At 35.4% G+C, this 14,043-nt stretch overlaps 1 protein-coding gene and 1 non-coding gene across 2 annotated transcripts; one reads left to right on the forward strand and one right to left on the reverse strand.

Annotated features, from left to right (window-relative positions):
• The first annotated feature begins 498 nt into the window (after positions 1-498).
• On the forward strand, positions 499-9,044 carry LOC110110734. Its single transcript, XM_020842337.2, has 4 exons — positions 499-815; positions 1,597-1,775; positions 7,416-7,605; positions 8,640-9,044. Exons 1-4 carry the CDS (start codon positions 752-754, stop codon positions 8,867-8,869), a joined length of 663 nt encoding a protein of 220 aa, XP_020697996.1. The 5' UTR covers positions 499-751; the 3' UTR covers positions 8,870-9,044.
• Positions 9,045-11,381: 2,337 nt separating this feature from the next.
• LOC114579368 lies at positions 11,382-11,578 on the reverse strand. Its single transcript, XR_003700293.1, has one exon. It is a non-coding gene; the product is annotated as a U2 spliceosomal RNA (small nuclear RNA).
• Between the last annotated feature and the right edge of the window lie 2,465 nt (positions 11,579-14,043).

The raw sequence follows: 14,043 nt of genomic DNA on the forward strand, positions 1-14,043 counted from the left end.
AATTTATCTAACTTGCTTCAATTATTTAGCAATATATCTAAGTTGAATTCGATCCCGTCTTATATTTTTTTATTTAAACATTTAGATAATTAAGACAAATTCACACACATCACATACGCAAGACTTGAATTTAGGAGAAATTATTCTGTTCGGATGCCGGTTGCAGCTCTACGTCTGGAGATGAATCAAGTGCAGTCACGTTAGCGATACCGAGCCGCGGTACCCAACGAAGGGGTGACGTGACACATTATAATTGGTCTCCGGCTCGCATATAATAATTAATCTCGATTTAGGGCATCTTAATTGATAGTCAAAACTCTCAACTAATGTATTAAGATGAAGTGAGTTAATTTTATAAAATAATAAATATGAAATAATTTAGCCTAATTTTTATAAGAATGATAAATATGAAATAAAATTATTATTTAGGTGGCAAATCAGCTAAAAAATAGTTCATTTTATTTTTCCTTTAAAACTTCAAAGAAGGATTCTATTCTATTCTCTCTCCTCCCCAAGCCTATTTTCTTCAATTAGTTCCGAGGTCAAAAACCTGGCCAGGAGAAACTATAAGAAAACGTAATCGAAGCTTTCTGTGTTCTCCGTCTTCCTCGATCCGCCTCTGCTTTCTATTCTTTATTTGATCTCTCCTCTTCAGCAATTCTATCCCGCTGAAGTTGTCTTACCTATTCCTGTTCTCTCTCTCTCTCTCTCTCTTTCTCTGTGGCGCGCGCGTGATAGGAGAACAGAATATATGCTGCCTTCGGGGATCTTGATTTCTGCGCTCTTCCCTCTCTTTGTTGTTTGTTCAATCACGGGTGAGCGATAGACAAAAACTTTTTTGTTTTTTAATTCATGAATATGACATGTCGTTTCGATGATCTTTAAGCTAATTAACGGATCTTTCCTTTCTGATGGCTGATTGAGAAATTGCCATGATTTAATATTTCGTTTAATGCTTAATTCTTCGGTTCTCTGGGTGTTCGTTTATGTCATAACAGAAGATGGATGGTTGTTTACTTGTTTTTTTAACTAGCAGAAATGATTCTTGTAGGATGGTTTAGATTGGTTTCTTATTTGAATGGTTTGGTTGATGCATCTGTTTTTTATTCCTTCAATTATAGATTTTTAAAACATTTTGTTGCATAGGACATATGAAATTCGTTGAAGTATAAAAGAAGCACATCAGTCGTATAATTTTTGCTATCTATTATTTAATTTCTTCAGTACACTTGGTGTAAACAACCTCCTGATTAACTAATGTTGCCGCTGTAGAGTGTAGATGATGTAAAATTTGTTCTTTTTTATACATGCCGACAATAAAGTTCTTGTAGGATGGTTTTGATTTAATTTTGTAAATCAATATGCAATTTTATATTTTGTTGGTTTGTGTCATTTATTCGGATTTTTGCTTATGCTATATGTTGGTTGCATGAAAACATTCAGGTAGCTATGAGTAGTGAGGGATGTATTATCATTTCTTTATGAATATGAATTGAAGTAGCGCCTCCTTCCATTATCTCTTTTAGTATTCAGATGTTCAGATTATAAACTGCTTTCTTTTTCTAAAATACTTTTAGTGGTTTATTACATCTGCAGGAAGTAATTCAGTGAATGTTGTTACACTTGGTTCAATTGAAATTTTCAATGCTCATGAATGGCTCCATTCAAAACCAACTGTTTATTTTCGTTGTCAAGGAGAAGAGAACAAAACAGTCTTGCCAGATGTAAAGAAAACACATGTTCTATATATTTTTAAGGGCGAAGAGTCATGGCAGGTATTGTATATGTTGGATGTTGTAAAGTGTTAATGACTTTGTATTTTCCTTTACTTCATCATCTTATCTACCATGAATGTCATTTAGTTTCTTCCTTTTGAAATTAAAAGTTGACATTTTTGGATGATCATAGCTATAAAAATGACCATGAGTAATTTGTCCTTTCTTCCACTTCAGGTCTGATCCATTGGCACCATATTTAGTGAACTTCAACATTCTGTTGTTTAATGTATTAACTCATTTCACGGTGGACCTTTAGAGAACAATGCCATATATTCCTCATTAAACTATTTTTCAGTGTTGGCAGTAGTTAGTGTCCAAGCAATAAAAATAACCAAGATCAAATCAAGGGAATAAAATAGCCTACAAGGAATATTTTATAAATTACTGTATAAAAGTGTAGGACGCTACCTCAAAGAGACTGCAATGCTTTATGGGTATTATGGCTCATGTTGATGGCTCTATGCGTTTAGCTTTACTTCTTCAACCATATTTTCTATTTTTTGTATAGTTTTCTTGTTGTTTGTATTCTTTTCTTGCCAAACTAGAAGTTGCTTTATTGTTAAGTTTATGTTATCAAAAAATTTTATGATTTTAATAATTGGTGCTAATACCATATCATTTCTCTTGTTATTTACCGTGTTTGTTTTCCTTTTATTATTTTTAATCTTCTTATGTACATTACATGGCATTATATTTTATTGTGTGATATCTTTAGTGGAAAATACATATTTTTTATTAATAATTAAAAAAAAAAGTTATCATTGTGTTCATAATTTTTCGTATTATATTTTTTTATAATTATGTCATTTTATCATATGTCAAGATTGTTCGACGTATGGAGAGTTTTAGAAAGGAAAGAAGTTAATAATACTTATATTCAAGTCATTAAGGATATGTATACTGGAGCTGTTACTTGTGTTCAAACACAAAGTAGTTTGACTAAGTATTTTCCTATTTCATTTGGATTACATTAATGATCAACTCTAAGCCCATATCTTTTTGCTTTACTATGGATGTTCTTACTAGACATTTGCAAGATGATGTATCCTGGTGCATGCTTTTTGTTGATGATATTCTTCTTGTTGATAAGACTAGAGAGGGAGAAGGAAAACTTAAATTATAGATGTCAACCTTAGAGTCTAAAGGTTTTCGTTTGACTAGATCTAAAACATTGAATATATGGAGTAGAAGGTTAGTAGTTATAGATTTGGGGGGGGGGGGAGAATGTGACTTGGGGCGATCAAGTCATTAAAAAGAGTACATGTTTTTGATACCTCGGGTCTATTGTTCAAGGTGATGTTAAAATAGATGGGGATATTATTAGTAGAATTTAAGTTTGTTGGTTGAAGTGAAGGAATGCATCAGTCATGTTGTGTGATAGAAAAATATCGCTCAAATTTAAAGGAAAATTCTATAAGATGATGGTGGTGAGATCTGCAATGCTTTATGGTGTGGAATGTTGGCCATTAAAAGAGAAGCATAAAATTAAGTTAAGTGTTTGATAGATAAGGATGCTCGGGTGGATGTATTACTTTACTCTTAGAGGCAGAATGCGAAATGAGCATACATGGGAAAAAGTTGGAGTAGCTCCAATGGCAGATAAAATTAGAATCTTGGATGGGTTGGTTAAATAAAATGTCGGCCTTTCGATGACTTGATTAGCAGAGCAAATGCATTAGATCTGACTTAGGTTAAGAGGGGTAGAGGTAAACCTAAAAGCTTGGTTAGAAAGTATTAGAAATGACATTTCTTTATTAGATTTAAATGAGAATTTGACCTTTTAGATGACACGATAGAGAAAAATGATTCATGTAGCTGACACCACATAGTAGGATAAAAGTTTGATGATGTGATAGGAAAATAGTTGTAGAACCAGAAATCTACTATTTAAATCAGAATTTCAACAAACTCGCCAAGTTGGATTTGAGGATTTAATGGAGGAAAAACATGAAAAATACTCTTGATTAAATAATAGATTAAATAAATAGCAAGATGCAATTGATCCTCAGTTCGAAAGGAGGATCTATCTCTCCCAAATCTCTAGACGCCGCTAGAGCCAAGAACACCAAAGCACCACCAAAATTCAAAAAACTCAAGATAACCCTAACCTTAATTCCAACAAAAATAACTCCCAAAAAGACTAAACAACCCTCCTAATTCAAGATTTCCCTCTCAATCCCTTTTCTTCTCTCTCTACTTAAGCAATGGGCCCCACAGGAGGGGGCGAAACCCACTAGGGGCAGAAAATAGTAGGCTTATGCCTATTGTAAACAAGGGGCCAGCCCAAGTGTTGGGTCAGCTGGACCAGTCCCTCCTGGACGGGTCCCTGTTCCCAAAGAATCACGTTGTCCTCAAGGTGAAAAGATGAAAATTAATGTTGCATCCTCTCTTACAGCTACCATGTAGCGTCATAATTGGGAGTCCCTCCATTTAATCAGCACTTCTTCGATCCCTCCTCCCTAACATACCCCATGTAGCTCGAGTGGTTTTAAAACCACTTCCAATTCCTCAATCAGCTTGGTCGACAACTCTGAACAAGCTGTGTGATCCTCAAAAGCTCCTCTCAAATGAGATACGTGGAACACTTGATGTATGGTAGCAGTGGGAGGTAACCTCAAATGATAAGCTATTGCTTCAATATTCTCTGATGTCTCATAAGGACCAAAATATCGTGGAGCCAGCTTCTCATTCTTTCTGTTAGCTACTGTCCTCTGTCTGTAAGGTCGAAGCTTCGAGAACACCCTATCCCCAACTTCAAATTGGATGTCCTTCATATGCTCATCCGTCCGTTTCTTCATAATTTGCTGAGCTCTCAATAGATGTCTTTTCAGTTTTTCCAACACCCTAGCTATCCCTCTCCTCCAATTATTCTTCTACTGAAGAAACTTGAGTGTTGTTCTGCCCAAAATGCATCAAGTGAGGTAGGTCTCGTTTGTACAACACCTTGAATTTCATTGAGACGTGGAATGATACAAAGTATTGTACCAATACTCCTCCCATGCTAGCCACTTGGCCCAAAGTCGAGGTGTTTCTGACACAAAACATCATAGGTATGTCTCCAGGCTCCTATTGATCACCTTCGTCTACCTATCCATCTGGGGGGGTCGTAAGCTGTACTCCTTTTTAGTATTGTCCCCAGAAATCTAAATAACTCCCTCCATAAATGATTGAGGAACACCATGTCCCTGTCAGACACTATAGACTCTGGCATCCAATGCAATTAAACCACCTCTCTTATGGAAGCTACTGCCACTACCACTTTCAAAGTTTCAAGTAGGGATTTCGTAGCGGGATGGAGTGAGCATACTCGCTCAGTCTGTCTAGTGCCACCAGAATCGCTATAAACCCCTTAGATCGGGGAGCCCATCTATAAAATCCATGGAGACCTCCTCCCACAACCAATCAAGTAGAGCCAAGGGTTGAAGTAATCCCCTTGGAGCCATAGACATATACTTATTCATCTGACATACCGCATAACTGGCTACCCACCTCTCCATATATTTATGCATCCCTTTTCAACACAACTCTGTTGTTAGTTTCCTATTGGTCTTCTACACCCCCGAGTGACTTCCAACCACACTCTTATGGAACTCTTGCAGTAGGTGTGGAATATGGACTGATGTCCTCGGCATTACAAATCTCTCCTGGTACAGTAGCCTCTCCCCTTCTAGAGAATAGCCAGGATGGCTATTTCTATGATATTTCTTTCCTTGAGTAAATCTAATTATAATCCTCCTCAGCTCCTCATCCCATACACTTTCCTCCTTAATGACCCCCCAATCCAACATCAGTGGTGTCGTTACTGTCATCTCATGGAGATCCCCCATACATCTGGATGAGGCATCCGCCGCCTTGTTCTCTATCCCAGGCCTATATTGAATTTCAAAGTCATTTCCCAATAACTTTGACAGCCACCTTTGGTGCTCCTCTGTCACCATCCTCTACTCGAACAAGTACTTCAGGCTCCACTGGTCCGTCCTGACAATGAAATGTTGACCCAACAGTTTAAGGCCATCACTTCTGGATGGCTAGTACAATGACCATCAACTCTCTCTCGTGGACTGACTTCGACCTAGCTGAAGTAAGTAATGGGTCGATGGCTGTGCATGAGTACTGCTCCCAATCCATACCCTGAAACGCCCGTCTTCACTACAAAAAAACCTGACTGAAATTTGGTAGGCAATGACGGTATGGTGGTTATGGCCTTTCTTAACCTCTCAAAAGCTATTGTGGCTGCCTCCCCTCACAAAAAGTTATCCTTCTTCAACTGTTATGTCAGTGGTCAAGCGATGGTGCTATAGCTTCTCATGCACATGGGTCCTAGAATTATTCCTCCATGGAGGAAATTTTGTCCTCCATCGTTTCTTTGATTTGGTTCATTTTCCCCTTCAGACGTTCTTCCAAAGCTTTCACCTTCTTGGCCGTCATCGATACCCAGATTTTTGTTAGACTAAAAAATCCGGATTTTGACTAAAAAAAACAACTGTTCGGAACAGAAAACATCTGTCGGAAAATGCCAAAAACAGCCCAAAATAGCTTCGAAAGCGGCTCTAATAACAATTTGATATGTAAGAGTCGTAGAACTAGAAAATTACTGATGAAATCAAAATTTCAGCAAACTCGCTAACCAGGTTTTGAGGATTTAATGGAGAAAAAATACAAAAAACACTCTTGATTAAATAGTAGATGAAAGAAAATAGCAAAATACAATTGATCATTAATTCGAGAGGAGGATCTATCTCTCCCAAATCTCTAGACGCCGCTAGAACACCAAAACATCACCAAAATTAAAAAAAAAACTCAAGATAACCCTAACTCTAATTCCAACATCCTACATAAAGCACACAAAATAACTCCCAAAAAGACTAAATTGCCCTCATAACTCAAACTTTTCCTCCTAATCCCTCTTCCTCTCTCTCTACTTAAGTAGTTAGCCCCACAGGAGGGGGGGAGGAATCCACAGGGGGCCGGCCCAAGTGTTGGGCCGACTGGACCAGTCCCTCCTTAACCGGTCTATCATGATGTTGTTGTTATATGTCATTTTATCATATGCTTATCACATGCTTCGTGCTCATATTATCATGTTTGTACTTCATAGACGCATGGTCCTCCATTTTCCTTTGCAAACCCGACCACAGTTAATCATATGAGATCACTGTTTATTGTAGTTTCCCATTATTATTATCAAATAATCAATTTTCCTGCTCACCATACCAATCACTTGAGTCTGGAAATCTTACAGAAAAATAGCGATGTTTAGGAGTTAGGACCACTGGGAACAAAATCAACCTTCCCGTTCTACAATCTTCACCCTGAACTAGGAATTCTATACCTTCTGTTAGATATTAGCAAAAGTTTTAGCCTTATTTTATTATTTATTTGAAAGAATTTTAGGCAGATATAGCGTATCACTTATTCTTAAAAAGAAACGGCTAATCATTTCATTGAAATAACCAGAGCCAACCTTACTTGGCATATATCCTCCCATGGCAAATCTTCCATACATATTTTGTCATAATTTCCATCTCAGATTGCTTATTTACTGACTGGAGCATCTCTCCTATTTTAATGGCAATGAACTTCTCCTTTGAATTTAATCAGCATGGTTAATTACATATTACTTTGCTTTATCTTCAGCCACTAACAGAGCTTCCCGACCAAAAATGCAAGCGATGTGGTTTTTATGAAAAGGACAAATTTAAATCCGACGATGTGTTTGATGAATGGGAGCTCTGTCCAGCAGATTTTGTTGAAGGAAAATATATACGCTTTAAGGAAAATGAGTTCAATGCAACATTTGTCTGCCCTCAATGCACTGCTGTTGCTGGTTAGTATTTCTTTCAATTTCTTCTACCTTATTTTTTATAGTAATTAGTCTTCTCAGCCCTTTAAGTGTGTTTTAATACTTGTAAATAATCTTGAAGGGAGCTGAAATTGTTTTTTAATCCGTTTTTAACCACAGGAATAAAACTATGAATATTTGTCACATGAAACTAAGAACTTCTGGAGTTGAATTATCAATCGAATCATACAGGACATCTCCAGTTTGTTGGGAATTAGTTCATGACTTATTCAAATCACTGAGAACAAAGAATTGAAAGGAAATAGAACACAACAAATTTTTTATACAAATTTAGTCAGATTTTTCCAATCTAGTCCTTTAGTATCAGATTTTTCCATTTTAGTATCTCAATTATACAAATTTGATTTCAAATGCTCTCTTGGGAACAAAATTGAGATCAATTTGTATAGTCGAGAGCTAAAGTTTGATCAATTTCATATTTTAATGCTCGTTAATTTCTACTTGGGGATCAATTTTATATAGTCGATGAATTAAATAGGAAAAATGTGATACTTTACGATTAAATTGATCACATATAGATTGTATAGTCGAGAACTAAATTTGGATTAAATAGGAAAATTGTGATACCATTTGTGATCAATTAATCTCACTGATATTTTTCTTTTTAAAAATAAAAATGGCACCCTTTTTATACTGTAATTCTAGAGCAATTGAAATTGCATATGAAAGACATTTCTTTTGCCGGGTAAAAAGCAGAATACTACTACAAACCACACACCACAATTATAATCTTTCTCAGGTTTCATTTGGGACGGCTTTCTTACTGCATCCTAAAGCAGCTTTTTAGTCTAAAAAACTGTTTTAGGAAGCAGTAAGAAAGCCGTCCCAAACAAAATCTCAAATTCTTCTCAGATATTCATACATCCACTGATTTATTAGAATTCTCCTATAATGATTTGCAAGCTAATGCAGATTCTAATATTTAAATTCCTGTTTAGCTCATTTAATTTGGACAAAAGTTTACTTTGATGATTCTGATTAAGTTCTTTTGATGAAAGATTCTGATAATGGGCAAAGCCAGAGTACTTCAACAAAGCACAATAAACGAAATGTAGCTCTCATAGTTATCATCTGTCTATTGGCATCTCTAATTGTCATAGTTGGAATGGTGGCTGCTCAGAAGTATTGGCAGAAGAGAAAAAGAGAACAAGATCAGGCACGATTTCTACAGCTTTTTGAAGAGGGTGATGATATTGAAGATGAACTTAGTCTTGAGCCTGAGTTTTAACTTTATAATCATTTGTATATAGAAATGGCTCACATTAGTCTTCCCTTTCCATAGTCTCTGTACAGTAATGTCTGATGAAATTCTTGTTTCTGGCTGTATTGAGTTCAAAATTTTGTTTTGTGGAAGAATCATAGGCAGTGAAAGTATCAGTAAAAAAAAAAGCTTCTATCTGTCATTTATCGGTAGAAATTTTATGTACTTTTGCTTTTTGCATGGCTTGGAATTTTTTTTTTTTTTTTTTTTTTTTTTGTTTGGGTTTTTGGGTTTCTTTTAGGGGGTTTTTTTTTTTTTTTTTTTTTTAATTTTGGTGTTTTAGGCTTCCTTTAAGGTAGCTTTCTTACTACTTTTTTTGTAGAAAATTTTTTAATTTAAAATATTTTTATACTAAAAAATAGCTTTAAAAATCAGTAAGAAAATTGCTCCAAACAAAGCCTTAACCAACTATTATGTGATTTAGTTTAAGGCTTCGTTTGGGATAGCTTTCTTACTTCTTCTTGAAACATCTTTTTAGCATAAAAATTTTAATTTTTATATTAAAAAGCTGCTTTAATCAGTAAAAAAGTCGTCCTAAACGAAGCCTAAATTAATGTTAGAAGGAAATATGTAATCTCACATGTTTCTTGGAAGGAGGAAACAAAGTTGATATCATGAGAATCTGATATTTTAATGCATTTGAAGTGCTGAAGGATGAGATAATAGAATTTAAAAGTTTTGTTGGGTGAAAAATAATGATAATATTAAACTGAATGTGTAAAAGAATTTAAGTGATGTAAGACTAAAAATTGATGATTCAGTGACAATAACAATTTTTATTTAGAAATTAAAGTTTGGCAGAAAATGAATAGGAAATATCTTGAGAAATTTTTATGAGTAAATATGTGATATTAGAGCCTTATATGTGATTTTTTATCATAGTTATTGAGTAAATATGTGATTTTTTATACAGTCTAATATGATATTAGAGCCTTAATCTAATCTTATCTCCTTCTGGAGACTCTCACATCTCTATCTTCCTCATTTCATACATCCAACAACCCATCAAGCCTTTTTTCATCTTAATTGTAACTACTTATTCTTCTCATATCCTAACCTAACTCAATCACCTTCAAATTACAACTATGTCAAACCCTCTACCATCTCTAAGAGTTTAGGGTTTATCATAGGTATTCTTCTTCTCCTATTCCACTCTCTTAAAACTCAATTCCAACACACTTTTTTGGGCACCCACTACTGTCTTCTTGCATGGCCATTGAGACACCTCTAACAAAATAAAGCCATTGCATCCAAAATTTCTCTTTTCTCTTATCTCAATAAACTCTCTTGAAATTATCAATATTAACCTCTTTCTACGAAGTTATATGAACATCAACAAACATCATTATGCATTCATTGTTGACTAAAATTTTTTGACCTTTGTGGTCTTCATCACCTTTTTGTTGTTATCATCATCTTCTTGTTGGAACTCATACTTCATTAGTTCATACATATGTAGGGGTGTCAATATTTGACCCGACCTGAAACCCGACTAGGACCCGAACCGAAAAATTCTAGAATCGGGTCACTTGTTTCCCACTGGGATTATGTTTAGGTTTCAAGATTTCGACCCATTTATAAAATTAGATCATGTTTGAGTTAACCCGGAAACCTCAAATCAACTCAAGTTTGACCAACAAGCACCGCTTTCCGCACTTGTCCCGACTCCGATGCGTTGCGTTGCATTTGGTGCCCCGCTCTCGTAATTGGTTGTTGCCCCGCACCTGCACACCTTGACATCGCGTGACAAGTCTGAAGTCCTCGTCCAAACTGAGCTCGCGGCTCGACCCACGCATGCTCGGACACGAAGTCTCCGTCCAAACTCAGCTTGAAGCTCGACCCCTCACACGCTAAATCCCCATCCAAACTCAGCTCGCGGCTCGATGCCCCGCACGCTCAGCCTCAGTCGCGTCCAATATTCTGCACCCTCCATTTGTAGGAACAATTATTACGTCAAAAAACGAGAAATACCGAGCAATACCAAACAATAAAGAGGAATATCATCACGTGAAGACTCAATACCGAGTTATACCGAGCAATACCGAGTTATACAAAAGTTGTACCGAGTTTTTCCTAGAAAAAACTCGGTAAAACTCGATATTGCTCGTCACAGAGCGGTATTACTCATTATTATCAAATAATACCTAGTAATACCAAATTTTTTGGCAGAATTTTACCTCTGACGGAACCTAATAAAAGTTCCATTTGCAGGCCCTTTTATCACCTCCAAAAATCAATTTAAAATAATCATCAAACCATTCAATAACAAATTTAATATTTTTTTGCTCACTAAATTAGCACACTTATCATACCAAATTAGCATTGGCATATAGACGACCTAGCTCCTAAACTACTGCAAATAAACACCTTAGTTGAATAACGCTGCTTTATGTAAACAGTCTTAAAAATTTTAACATACACTATTATCTAAAGAAATCAACACTATTCTCCACATAGCAAACATTGAAATTTGATTTGGTAGGGGTGCGCCAGGCTCTTGCTATAGTGCAACGCAAGAGCGACGCCCAAGGGCCCCAGCAGCAAGCTACCGTGACGGGCCCTTCCCCAACAAAAATTAATTTAATATCATAGTAGGCTAATAGCCCACGTATCAGATATTAAACTGATAAGAACAGATACTACACTTGATCTTAGCCAAAAGGCCGAGAAAGGTATGCTTTAAAAATCCATCTTCAGCATCATTTATACTACAATGACGCCGCGCTCTATAATTCTTTGACGACGTGGGACTAAAATGAAGAGAACCGCTAAAGCAATTGCAAAGCCGCGAACTGAAGTTTTAACATAGGATCAGATAATTAAGATAGTAGGAAATTTTCAGTGGATTTGTTACTATTCGTTGATTATAAGAAGCTTCGAGATTTATTCAATTTGGATGTTTATTAAACTTCTTCGTAACATCTTATGGAGATCGTATTAAAGATCAAATTAATTGGTTTTGAAGGGATTAGGATTAACAAGGCAGCTAAAAAAACTGTTAACTATGTTTAACTATTTTAGTTCTTGGTAAGAATTAGTATTAGCCCATCAGGTAACAATTTAAGATATTTCATTTAAGCAAAAAAGAATTAATTTATTAATGAAAGAAAACTTGAATTCCTTCAACCAAAGTTCTTAACAAATAATTAGTGCATTTTTTAGAATAGATTATTAGTACTTGTATATTAGTGACCCAATTAAAAATTAGATTTGTTTTTTGCTCTTTTTTTTTTCTCCTTCAATAATTTGAATAAAATATTAAAATTTTGTTTAAAAATTTACTATTTTATATTTGTATTATTAACTATATTATGAATGACCGAGCAAAACGATGAATGATTATCAATCATAAAATGTAAATTGTCTTTGATATAATCATTATCCGCAAAAAATAAATCATTAGAGCATGTTATATTTATCTAGCAATATACTATAGAAAAAGCTTCACATTATTGTACCGATTTAATCAATGAAATTGTTATGTTGTTTTCATTTACCTTTGTTCTCTTCTCTTCTACTCATACGTTTCCTGCTTAGAATCAATTTAACCTCTATAATAGTTAATTTTCATGGTATCATAGCTGCCAATGTAAAGGTATTCCTTCTACTCTCAAATAGGCCAATATGCCTCTTCCTTCTTTAGGATCTCTATTTTAAGTTTAGCAGCATCAACTTACCTCCCTTTCTTAAATTCCTCATGTTCAATATCAAAGCCATTGACAACACTCAATTAACCTCATCTTTATTCGTAATAATAATAATGTCACGCATATTCATATAACTGGGAGTCAAATTTGTAGATTGTGTGAAGGATCCTTCACTTGTTGATAGGGGGTGTCAAAAAATGATACAACCCAGACCCGATCAAAAAATTTAAGGTTCTAGTTGACTCGTTTAACAAACATGTCCATTTTAGGTCTGAAAATTCTAGCTGTTTAATAAACGGGTCTAATTTGGGTCAACCCGCCAACCCGAAGTTAACTCGATTTCAACCTGGATCGAATCGATTTACATATTTTGCTTAACAAGTGCATGATTCATCGTCCGATTTATAAATTTTGCTGAAGATGTGTGCCAAATCATATTTCGTTCATGCCTTGGCAAACAAAAAGAAGCGCACGAGTGACTTGGGGAAAAGCGAGATTTGATTTTGGCAGAAGAAGTGTAGGCGATCTCTGTCAACAATTATGTATTTCGCTGCAGAAGCGAGCCAATTCCAAAATCCTACCCATTACTTAATTTTGTTCATAATTGCGCCTTTTCTGATTATGATTTGGGCCAGCCCCCAGCGGATCAACCGGCCAAGTACTTTGTTTGGTCTAAGAAGTGCATTGCGCACATGAAATTAGCAATTTTTTTTAATAAAATTAAGAATGGGTTGGTTGGTCTTGTTGGATCAACCTGGACCCGAAACGAGTTAGTTTATGGTTATGATTTTTGACATGTTTTTCTAATTGGGTCGGATTTGAGTTGAGCCAACTAATAGCAAGTCATTTTTCGGTTCGACCATAACCCGACCCGAAAATTCATTTTGACACCTCTACCTTTAGAGACACTCGTTCACTCCCACAATATTAGAGAGTAGATTCCCTTCAAACAACACTTTGTGTCAACTTGTGGGAAACACAGGCACATAGTATTCCATTTTTTGCATCGCTAGAACCTAAATAATTACATGCCAACAACTCCCACACCTTCAACAACAAACCTCTCACCTAGCCTCATATAGTCTTTTCTTATTGTTATCTTCATTTTGGAAAAACCATACATCTCCCTTCCAAGTTCCAATATATATAGCACTTCCATCATTCTAAATCTTATACAAGCTAGCTCCAACCAGGTTATAATGGCCAATAAGGTGTCACCTCCTATCATACATACTTGCTTCCACTCCTAAGCTTATTCTATTATAATTAAGTCCCCTTTATATATATGCTTGATATATAAAATACTAGGCCTGTCACCCAAGGATACAAATAACAACAAAGAGTAAACTGCACAAAATGCTTTGGTCTACTGGCTAAAATGCATCTTTTTATACCATCAAGTTTAGTGTCTCCCTCAAACTAAACTTGATTCAATTCATTAATATCAGAACAACGTAAATTTGATTTTGTCCATCTTTTTATACTATCAATCAC

This window comes from Dendrobium catenatum, unplaced genomic scaffold (assembly GCF_001605985.2).
Source record: "Dendrobium catenatum unplaced genomic scaffold, ASM160598v2 fragScaff_scaffold_334, whole genome shotgun sequence".
In the NCBI taxonomy this organism is placed as follows: Eukaryota; Viridiplantae; Streptophyta; class Magnoliopsida; order Asparagales; family Orchidaceae; genus Dendrobium; species Dendrobium catenatum.

What these genes read in the sequence shown, in the direction of transcription:
- LOC110110734 (XM_020842337.2), top strand. Translation starts at nt 752, where the DNA reads ATGCTGCCTTCGGGGATCTTGATTTCTGCGCTCTTCCCTCTCTTTGTT. An exon ending in TGTTGTTTGTTCAATCACGG is followed by an intron (nt 816 to 1,596) that starts GTGAGCGATAGA and finishes TTACATCTGCAG; the next exon opens with GAAGTAATTCAGTGAATGTT. An exon ending in AGGGCGAAGAGTCATGGCAG is followed by an intron (nt 1,776 to 7,415) that starts GTATTGTATATG and finishes CTTTATCTTCAG; the next exon opens with CCACTAACAGAGCTTCCCGA.